At 43.9% G+C, this 11,010-nt stretch overlaps 2 protein-coding genes across 2 annotated transcripts in view; both read right to left on the bottom strand.

Annotated features, from left to right (window-relative positions):
- Nucleotides 1-678: 678 nt before the first annotated feature.
- Nucleotides 679-1,748, bottom strand: pmaip1 (phorbol-12-myristate-13-acetate-induced protein 1). The gene is made up of 2 exons (XM_041899882.2): nt 1,486-1,748; nt 679-1,348 (listed from the first exon to the last, which is right to left on the bottom strand). Exons 1-2 carry the CDS (start codon nt 1,553-1,555, stop codon nt 1,230-1,232), a joined length of 189 nt encoding a protein of 62 aa, XP_041755816.1. The 5' UTR covers nt 1,556-1,748; the 3' UTR covers nt 679-1,229.
- A 6,624-nt stretch (nt 1,749-8,372) lies between these two features.
- Nucleotides 8,373-11,010, bottom strand: part of LOC121584478 (PDZ domain-containing protein 2) — an 82,125-nt gene continuing 79,487 nt past the window's right edge. The window contains 1 exon segment of the mRNA XM_045225960.1: nt 8,373-10,409. Within this exon segment, the coding sequence (XP_045081895.1) occupies nt 10,243-10,409 (167 nt within the window). The 3' untranslated portion in view covers nt 8,373-10,242.

The following is an 11,010-nucleotide window of genomic DNA, read 5'->3' as shown; positions in this document are numbered from 1 at the left end:
AGTAGGTACATCTAGCTGTCTGATAAAACATTCTGATTGAATGGCTTGTAAAAACCCAGAGTGCATGTTGGGAAAAGATCTTGGTTCCTTTCTAAACATAGCAATGTGAATGCAAAGTGGACTCAGTCCACAAAATAGGTGAAGTGAACTGGCAAAAGAGTTGAGTCCTCATTCAAAGGCAAAGGCAGTCTGAATACAAAGAGAACTAAGTTATTTTATTTATTTTTTACCCCATTTCACTTTATAGAGGACTATATGTGAAAACACCCTAAAAGAGTGCAGACATTGAAGAGTTGACGACATTGAAGAGTTGTCTGAGCAAACAAATACAGTATTTGAGTTCCTTTTAAACACTGCGTCAAGTTTCCAAAGGTCAAATAGATTGCAAACAAACTATTTTCAGACATAGGAGTTAATGATAACCGCATCATCAGGTCACATGGGTGAAACTGGTGTTGGATGGTCCCCCTGCCAGTCAGTTTAATGACATGGGTTTCCTCACTACTGTTACTGTTGACAGTTTGAGGACTAGGTGGGGGTTGAGGGCAGTTATGCGTCCTATTCCAAACCAAAGTGTTTGTGTGTCCTCTAACCTCCACAGATATCAACAGAAGTACCCAGATATCGGGTGAAATATAGGAACGAAGAAAAAAAAAACATCTGTTGATGACAATGGAATAAATAAAAACATTTATTGACATTATTTTCAAACAATCAGCAAATATCGATCACCCAAACAAACTTTTTAAAAAGACAGCATAAAACCCCCCGACCATTAGAATCAAACATTTAATCATCTGCGAAGTATAACAAAAAAATAAGATATATTATGATACTCAGTCTCTCTTTTAGGCTACATGTTGGTTAGCTATCCTGTCTTCTATTTTCTCTGAATGTTCTGTTCCGGCTTCCCGACCCATCTCCATTTCCCCCGGCCTAAATATTCCAATAGTGTGGTGGTATACATCTCTTAGACTTCGTGGACAAATACCCACCTGCGTCCCGGGACGCAAGGCGTAAAAAGCCAGTCTTTGTTGAAGGAGCGTCCAGAAAGATACTCCGGTCGAGAGCAGTCTAGCTCCGGGCACGGGCGTGTGAGGTCCGCATTGTCTTTGCGTGTTATTATAACAAACTCTTCTCATTGCAACGAACGCAACAAGTGACCTGTTGTTAAGGCATAATGATCCGATTTCCATCCACTTTACCATCAGTCAGCTACTGTATCCATTTCACTTGACTTTCGGATCCGTTGAGATCTTAGCTCGCATATCCGCCAGGATGTATTTCAGGTTGAAGAGGTCTCCGATTTTACGCAGCTGTTGCGCACACTCAATGATGGCTTTCTGATCTGAAAACCCAGGAAATAAAAGTATTTTAGCTACATAGCCTACAAGAGATACCGGTTGACAGAGGAAGGCGACATTTATTCTGGAAAATTAGTCAATAGGACTATAACTAGAGATAAGTCAGTCAAATGTTGCTTACCTTTGTTTGGTACGGTCTCTTTCTGGCTCTCAGTCCTCTTCATTGAGGATTTTCTCGATTCGAGCTTCATGGATGCGTTTCGCTGTATAGCTGCTTCTATAGCTGTATAGCTCTGAATAGGCTATAACTCAGTGTGACCCCTAGACAGCAGTAGGTACACTATGTCTTGTTGTTGATACACAAGATAATAATAGCAAGGAGCCGATCTCTGCCTTTATATAATGTGACAGGTCCTTACACGTCACGGTGGGATTTTCTCCAACGTCACCCGTCTAAAGAGCACTTCCCTCTTTCTATAGCCCCTGTGTGTTGACTACACAATTACCGTTCTCCTAGCAGCAGGACATTATGCTGGCAGCAAGAACGCCGTTTCTTTTCTCTTCAAAATAAGAGTCCCCCTGCAAAGACATTCTAAACTTCGGGTATATCGATTGTTTTAGCGCTCTAGTGCAGCACAACTGTTTTTCACAGCATTGCAACCACCTTTGAAAAAAATCAACGGATAATTTGACATACTTTTATTTTTAATTTTTGTATTATTTATACCAGCGTTTCTTTAGAAAGTGTACACACATACTGGCATGTTGGGAACTATTGTATAGGATAGATTTAAAGAAATACACTTTTAATCAAATACAACCATATCTAATTAGAATTACTCCATAGAGTCTGAAAAAATTAAATTGGTCTCGTGCTGACCAACGGGTTTAATACAGAGGGCTGGTGACTCCTTACTCCATTCACTGCAACGCAATACACTGTATATGAATTACATACTGGTTTATATTATAGGTGCCAATGTAAAAGTGGGGTTGGCATTACTCACTAGGGTCTGTAGAATCTATATACGGTGTTATTTCATGGGGGACCGTGGGCCTCCCGAGTGGCCCAGTGGTCTAAGGCGCTGCATCGCAGTGCTAGCTGTGCCACTAGAGATCCTGGTTCTGTCGTAGCCGGCCGTGACCGGGAGACCCATGGGGCGGCGCACAATTGGCCCAGCGTCGTCCAGGGTAGGGGAGGGAATGGCCGGCAGGGATGTAGCTCAGTTGGTAGAGCATGGCGTTTGCAACGCCAGGGTTGTGGGTTCGATTCCCACAGGGAAACCAGTATGAAAAATAAAAAAATAATGTATGCACTCACTTAACTGTAAGTCGCTCTGGATAAGATGACTTAAATGTAAATTCACTTTCTACTCAACCCAATGCAATACACTGTATTCCAAACACCAAAGACATTTTGGGCTGTAGATAAAAGGTGGGGTACCTGTGTGGTGAGGTGTAAAGATGACCCCGATCAACAACCCTCAGGTTAAACTACTTTACTTCTCTACAGGCACCAATGTCATAGTTCATTCATGGTCTGACATGCTATGATACATTCACTCATTAGTGTGACGGGGCATCAATGTGTTGCATTTTATGATTCGGTATTGATATCAAATCAGTTTGCAGAAAACATATTGAAGCTGTGTGACTGTTCAGAGACAACTGCTTGTGGATTGATCATTGGGCCAAGTGTGTTCTGGTAGTATAAACCTAACCAGACTAAATACAGATGGAAAACCCATCCACATTTGAGGGCCCATCAGCAGGCAATGAAGTATGCTAAGCAGCCAGGTTTTGTTTTAGTGTTTGTTTTTTTAAGTACCCTAATCATTTGACATTTTAGTCATTTAGCAGACGCTCTTATCCAGAGTGACTTACAGTTAGTGAGTGCATACATTTTTCATACTGGCCCCCCGTGGGAAACGAACCCACAACCCTGGTGTCGCAAACGCCATGCTCTACCAACTGAGCTACACGGGACTAATCACCCTGTGAATGAAAGTGCTGCTCAGGGCCGGATTAATGCAGGTGTTTACCCCTGGGGGGCCCAACAGGAAGCAAAAAATATAATAGAAATACAAACAAAATCAGTAGTAATGAATGACATGAGACCAAACTGAGGAGAGAAACAGTAGTAATGAGACATGAGTCATTCTGTTGTTCATAGTGGCCCATCTTCCTTCTAAATGTGGATTACGTTAGCTTTTCTTCAGAATACTGTAATCCTGCCCACAAACTCTCCCATGGACACCCATGAGTCATCCACAGTGTCTAACCTCACCACATGACCACAGACAAAGTGGATCAATGCTAAACGAAACACACAACAGCGCGCTACTGTTAACTAGAACTACTTGTAACGTAGACGCTGGGAGTCGAGAAGCAGGTGGTAAGTTTAATATAACAAAGAACATGGAACGACACAACATAAGAGGAGCGTCTTGAAACAACACTACCTGGGGAAAGAACCTAGGGGAGTGCCAGATAAAGGGGAGGTAATGAGGGAGGTAACGGAGTCCAGGTGTGCCTCATGATGAAGCGCAGGTGCACGTAATGATGGTTACCAGGTGCGCCCAGGTGCGCGTAATGATGGTTACCAGGTGCGCGTAATGACGGTTAGCAGGTGCGCGTAATGACGGTTACCAGGTGCGCCCAGGTGCACGTAATGATGGTTACCAGGTGCGCGTAATGACGGTTAGCAGGTGCGCGTAATGACGGTTACCAGGTGCGCGTAATGACGGTTACCAGGTGCGCGTAATGACGGTTAGCAGGTGCGCGTAATGACGGTTAGCAGGTGCGCGTAATGACGGTTAGCAGGTGCGCGTAATGACGGTTACCAGGTGCGCGTAATGACGGTTACCAGGTGCGCGTAATGACGGTTACCAGGTGCGCGTAATGACGGTTACCAGGTGCGCGTAATGACGGTTACCAGGTTCGCGTAATGACGGTTACCAGGTGCGCGTAATGACGGTTACCAGGTGCGCGTAATGACGGTTACCAGGTGCGCGTAATGACGGTTACCAGGTTCGCGTAATGACGGTTACCAGGTGCGCGTAATGACGGTTACCAGGTGCGCGTAATGACGGTTACCAGGTGCGCGTAATGACGGTTAGCAGGTGCGCGTAATGACGGTTACCAGGTGCGCGTAATGACGGTTACCAGGTGCGGCGTAATGACGGTTACCAGGTGCGTAACGACGGTTACCAGGTGCGCGTAATGACGGTTACCAGGTGCGCGTAATGACGGTTACCAGGTGCGGCGTAATGACGGTTACCAGGTGCGCGTAATGACGGTTACCAGGTTCGCGTAATGACGGTTACCAGGTGCGCGTAATGACGGTTACCAGGTGCGCGTAATGACGGTTACCAGGTGCGCATAATGACGGTTACCAGGTGCGCGTAATGACGGTTACCAGGTGCGCGTAATGACGGTTACCAGGTTCGCGTAATGACGGTTACCAGGTGCGCGTAATGACGGTTACCAGGTGCGCGTAATGACGGTTACCAGGTGCGCGTAATGACGGTTACCAGGTGCGCGTAATGACGGTTACCAGGTGCGCGTAATGACGGTTACCAGGTTCGCGTAATGACGGTTACCAGGTGCGCGTAATGACGGTTACCAGGTGCGCGTAATGACGGTTACCAGGTGCGCGTAATGACGGTTACCAGGTGCGCGTAATGACGGTTACCAGGTGCGCGTAATGACGGTTACCAGGTGCGCGTAATGACGGTTACCAGGTGCGCGCAATGACGGTTACCAGGTGCGCGTAATGACGGTTACCAGGTGCGCGTAATGACGGTTACCAGGTGCGCGTAATGACGGTTACCAGGTGCGCATAATGACGGTTACCAGGTGCGCGTAATGACGGTTACCAGGTGCGCATAATGACGGTTACCAGGTGCGCATAATGACGGTTACCAGGTGCGCGTAATGACGGTTACCAGGTGCGCGTAATGACAGTTACCAGGTGCGCGTAATGACGGTTACCAGGTGCGCGTAATGACGGTTACCAGGTGCGCGTAGCAGACGCTCTTATTTAGCAGACGCTCTTATCCAGAGTGACTTACAGTTAGTGAGTGCATACATTTTTCATACTGGCCCCCCGTGGGAATCAAACCCACAACCCTGGTGTCGCAAACGCCATGCTCTACCAACTGAGCTACAGGGGACTAATCACCCTGTGAATGAAAGTGCTGTTCAGGGCCGGATTAATGCAGGTGTTTACCCGTGGGGGGCCCAACAGGAAGCAAAAAATATAATAGAAATACATACAAAAAAAGTATCATATTACCATATAGGAAATATATACAGTATATATTATATACAGTGCATTCGGAAAGTATTCAGACCCCTTGACTTTTTCCACATGTTGTTACTTTTCCTAATCAATCTACACACATAATGACAAAGCAAAATCAGGTTTTTAGACATTTTAGCAAATAATAATAATATGCCATTTAGCAGACGCTTTTATCCAAAGCGACTTACAGTCATGCGTGCATACATTTGTGTGTATGGGTGGTCCCGGGGATCGAACCCACTACCTTGGCGTTACAAGCGCCGTGCTCTACCAGCTGAGCTACAGAGGACCAAATGTATTACAACAACAAAAAAAGCACCTTTGGCAGCGATTACAGCCTCGAGTCTTCTTGGGCATGACGCTACAAGCTTGGGACACTGGTATTTGGGGAGTTTCTCCCGTTCTCTTGAGATTCTCTCAAGCTACGTCACGTTGGCTGGGAGTGGCAGCAAACGGAAGCATATCAACGTTCCCACAGTCATGAAATGCTGTGACATTATGCAGAATTTTAAATATAAGGCCTTTTAACTTGCATTGATGGTCTCTCTAATGTCTTAATTATAGGCTGACTTTATCTGACTTCTATTTCTATCATGTTAAATATTAGCCACTATCAGTTTCGACCGTCAGTAGGCCTAATAACAACACATATTAATTACATTTAATATTTACCGTTAGTTCCCTTCAGTTTGTATAGCCTACATTATCATTCCATATAATGACATTGTTTCATTGACCTTCATCGCGGTCGTGTAGTTGTTTGCTGAGGATGGATGTAACGGTGGATCATATAGAGAAGACATGTAGACTAGTTGAATGGTTTACGGAGAGGAGCGCAGACCAAGCCGTAACAGCTTGAAGCCGACGCATGGCGCAGTACTTGGCTATGTCGTCACACAGTTCCATGGTCAGATCTGGAAATGTTACAGAATAAATGTGTGTGTGTGTGTGTGTGTGATAGAAGAGGGTATAGAGGGTATTCTACTATTGTACACTGTTCTCCCTGTTCCATGACATTGACTGACCAGGTGAATCCAGGTGAATCCAGGTGAAAGCTATGATCCCTTATTGATGTCACCTGTTAAATCCACTTCAAATCAGTGTAGATGAAGGGGAGGAGACAGGTTAAAGAAGGATTTTTAAGCCTTGAGACAATTGAGACATGGATTGTGTATGTTGTGCCATTCAGAGGGTGAATGGGCAAGACACAATATTGAAGTGCCTTTGAACGGGGTATGGTAGTAGGTGCCAGGCGCACCGGTTTGTGTCAAGAACTGCAACACGGCTGGGTTTTCCACGCTCAACAGTTTCCTGTGTGTATCAACAATGATCAACCACCCAAGGACATCCAGCCAACTTGAGTCAATGCCCCGACTAATTGTGGCTGTTCTGAGGGCAAAAGGGGGTGCAACTCAATATTAGGAAGGTGTTCCTAATGTTTTGTACACTCAGTGTATTTACATATCTTTCTTTCATTCATCCATGCATTCTAGTGAGTCTGTCGATTACATTCAAATTAAAGGTACACCGTATTTAAAGGGATGGCTTAAGATAAAATGTACTGAAAACCCTATCGAATGAAAACTCCATGCGAAAATCTATTGGCCAGCAAGTGTTTTTTTGTTAGTTTTTTTGCAGTTGACTTACATTTATTCAGCACGCGCAAGGAAACCACGCCTGCAAAGCCTGTTGTGCAACTCCATAAGGGAAGTCTGAATACCAACTACTTAGGAAATTACGCCTTGAACCACGTTACAACTTTACCATAAGACATGTCACATGAATGGTGTGACGTCAGGTTATTTCAGAGAGAAAACTAAATGGAAATCACCTGTGGCTCTAATGTGTCTTCAAATACCTTTAACCGTAAGACACATTACATCAATGGTGTGCCGTGGTACTTCAGATTAAAAACTAAACTGATGTTAGCCTTAAAATAAATATGGATCAAGTGGAAAGCGTCAAAGCACTCCACACTTTATCATTAAAATCTATTATTTAGAAAAACATTTCTGCTCATCAAAAATGTCTTCTTTTTCATACTGAACAAAAATATAAATGCAACATGCAAACAATTTCAAAGATGTTACTGAGTTCCAGTTCATATAAGAAAACCAGTCAATAGAAATAAATAAATTAGGCCCTAATCTATGGATTTCACATGACTGGGCAGGGGCACAGCCATGGGGTGGGCCTGGGAGGGCATAGGCCCACCCACTGGGGAGCCAGGCCCAGCCAATCAGAATGAGTTTTTCCCCACAAAAGGGTTTTATTACAGACAGAAATAATCCTCAGCGTCCCGTCCCCCGCGACGATCCCGCAGGTGAAGAAGCTGGATGTGGAGGTCCTGGGCTGGCGTGGTTACACATGGTCTGCGGTTGTGAGGTCGGTTGAACGTACTGCCAAATTCTAAAAAATTACATTGGAGGTGGCTTATGGTAGAGAAACAACATTCAATTATCTGGAAACAGCTCTGGTGGACATTCCTGCAGTCAGCATGCCAATTGCACGCTCCCTCAAAACATCTGTGGCATTGTGTTGTGTGACAAAACTGCACATTTTAGAGAGGCCTTTTGTTGCCCCCAGCACAAGGTGCACCTGTGTAATGATCATACTGTTTAATCAGATTCTTGATATGCCACACCTGTCAGGTGGATGGGATTATCTTGGCAAAGGAGAAATGCTCACTAACAAGGATGTAAACAAATTTGTCCACTTTAAGCTTTTTGTAGTATGGAACATTTCTTTTATTTCTCTTATATTTTGGTTCAGTGTAAAATACCAGGTTTAGCGCAGTGGACTGGAAAGCAATATTCAGGCTATACATGCACATTTCAAGTACCGTACAATGCAACTACATGTAGACTAATACTGTAGAACTAATCCAACTCAGCTTTCAAATACAATCTTCCAAGGAGCTGGTATGACATGAGGCTCTGACACAGGTAGGTATCACATTTGGTCAGTGTGACGAGTTAGGTGACAAGATAGAGGCTGACAGATACAGGCTGACAGATATAGGGTGACAGACAGAGACTGACAGTTACAGGGTGACAGATACAGGGTGACAGATACAGGGTGACAGATTTGGGATGACAGATACAGGGTGACAGATAGAGGCTGACAGATACAGGCTGACAGATACAGGGTGACAGATACAGGGTGACAGATACAGGGTGACAGAAACAGGCTGACAGATACAGGATGACAGATACAGGGTGACAGATACAAGCTGACAGATACAGGGTGACAGATACAGGATGACAGATACAGGATGACAGAACGAGGCTGACAGATACAGGGTGACAGATACAGGGTGACAGATACAGGATGACAGATACAGGCTGACAGAAACAGGCTGACAGATACAGGGTGACAGATACAGGGTGACAGATACAGGGTGACAGATACAGGATGGCAGAAAGAGGCTGACAGATACAGGGTGACAGATACAGGGTGACAGATACAGGATGACAGATAATAGGGTTGGTTCAAATAAGGAGTACAATTTTGAAAGGCAAAGTGACAATTTCATATTATTCCTAAAATAATAACCACATTTCCAGAGGAAAATAAAACCCGTTTGCTGCAAAGCGCAGTACATCTTTGATATGTTGTAATGGTCAGGTATATTATCTGATTAATGTGGTATTTAGTTTCCTGCCACAAGAACAAGCCAGTTTATCAGAATATATCATGGAGTAGCAGAAATTGCTGTTTAGACATAAAAATACTTTGAAGTCAGATTTTGCAGTAAAAAATCAAACGTAGTTACTGCGTTTTGCCTTTGTAGGACAGTATTAAAGTCTTATTGAGCTTATTAGTAGTACATACCCAGCTAGCATTGATGCTAACAGCAAAACAAAACAACAGTCCTTTGATTATTCTTATTATTATTTGCATGTTTGATATGATTTTATATGAACAAGTGGTTGTGACTGCATGTTTGTCCTCTTCTAAAATCCAGAGTAAAACTAAGAACAACAGTAGTTATACTAAACTATGCAATATACTCTACAGCCGCTATACAATGCTAAACTATACTAAACTATACTATGTACTGTATATTGATCACAGATGCAATCCTGCACAGCACAGTACAGTACAGCACCACCGCCTGAGTAGGTCAGAGATATTAAAAACACCATCACAAAGAGACACCATAGAAAAGTACAAAAGTAAAACAACTGAAAGTCTCTCTTGTTCTCGTACAAAAGAACACACGCTTCTGTCATTCCATGATCTGGTTTTGTATGTCATACATCCAATCCCGGACAAAATTTACTCAGGGAAAAAAAAAATAACCCTGCAATGTCTGCCCAACATGTCTGTCTGTCTCATTAGACTATGTAAAAAATAGTGACATTAAGCCATTGTAGTTATATGTCACCTTGGCTGACATATGAGTTGTGTAAGATATGTCTGTCTAGTCCATCGGCCATACAGAAATCCTGGGTTTCACCCTGCATGTTTAGCCATTGTATGTCAACCAAGCTGACATATTCATTCTATGAGATATTTCTGTTGGATGTCGGTCATACAGAGGTCCTGGGTTATATGTCAACCAAGCTGACACATGAGTTCTTTAAAATATGTACATTATGTCCAGTCGATATATATATCTCTGTTGAGTCATACAGAGGTCCGCGCTTTCCTGATGACAAGCTGCACGGGGCCTTCGCTGGCGGTCTTGATGATGTTCCAGGCGTCGTAGTGCATGAGGCCCTGCAGCGAGTGCCCGTTCACCTCCAGAACCTCGTCCCCCACGTCCACAACCCGCGACAGCTCCGCAGCGCCACCTAGAGGATGGGAGGAGAACATGGTTAGTCAGGATCATTATGACATGATAATAAGACAATATAAGGGGTTATACTGTGCATGCTTATGACAAGTCTTATAATGTATTATATGTGGGCATCATAATACTTCTTGGCTTTAAAGGGATACTTCAGGATTTTGGCAATGAAGACCTTTATCTACTTCCCTAGAGTCTGATGAACGTGTGGATCCCATTTTTATGTGTGCAGTCTGAAGGAAGTTGCTAACTAGTGTTATGCTAGCAGATCCCCATAGATTCCAGCCATTGCGCTAACGCTAGTTAGCATTGGCATCGCTAAACTACCTCTAACTTCCTTCATACTTGATGCAGAGACATAAAAATGGTATCCACGAGTTCATCTGGTGCTGGGGAAGTAGATAAAGGGATTCATTGCCAAAATCCTGAACTATCCCTTTAAGTAAAATGTTACCCATAAGTTTAATGAACACACCTTGTATTTACACAGAGGAGCAGTTTAAGGACTTTGGTTGTGGCTCTATGAAACATGTTGCAATAGATACTTGACTGCACTGCCTCTCCTCTCCTCTCCTCTCCTCTCCTCTCCTCCTCTCCTCTCCCTC

The sequence above is a fragment of the Coregonus clupeaformis genome, chromosome 16 (genome assembly GCF_020615455.1).
Source record: "Coregonus clupeaformis isolate EN_2021a chromosome 16, ASM2061545v1, whole genome shotgun sequence".
In the NCBI taxonomy this organism is placed as follows: domain Eukaryota; kingdom Metazoa; phylum Chordata; class Actinopteri; order Salmoniformes; family Salmonidae; genus Coregonus; species Coregonus clupeaformis.
This window is presented reverse-complemented; position numbering and strand designations above follow the sequence as displayed.

Bases quoted from the DNA above. Each gene is read 5' to 3' on its own strand.
- pmaip1 (XM_041899882.2), bottom strand. From the start codon at position 1,555: ATGAAGCTCGAATCGAGAAAATCCTCAATGAAGAGGACTGAGAGCCAG. The intron at 1,349-1,485 runs GTAAGCAACATT...CTGGGTTTTCAG, and splicing joins AGAGACCGTACCAAACAAAG to ATCAGAAAGCCATCATTGAG.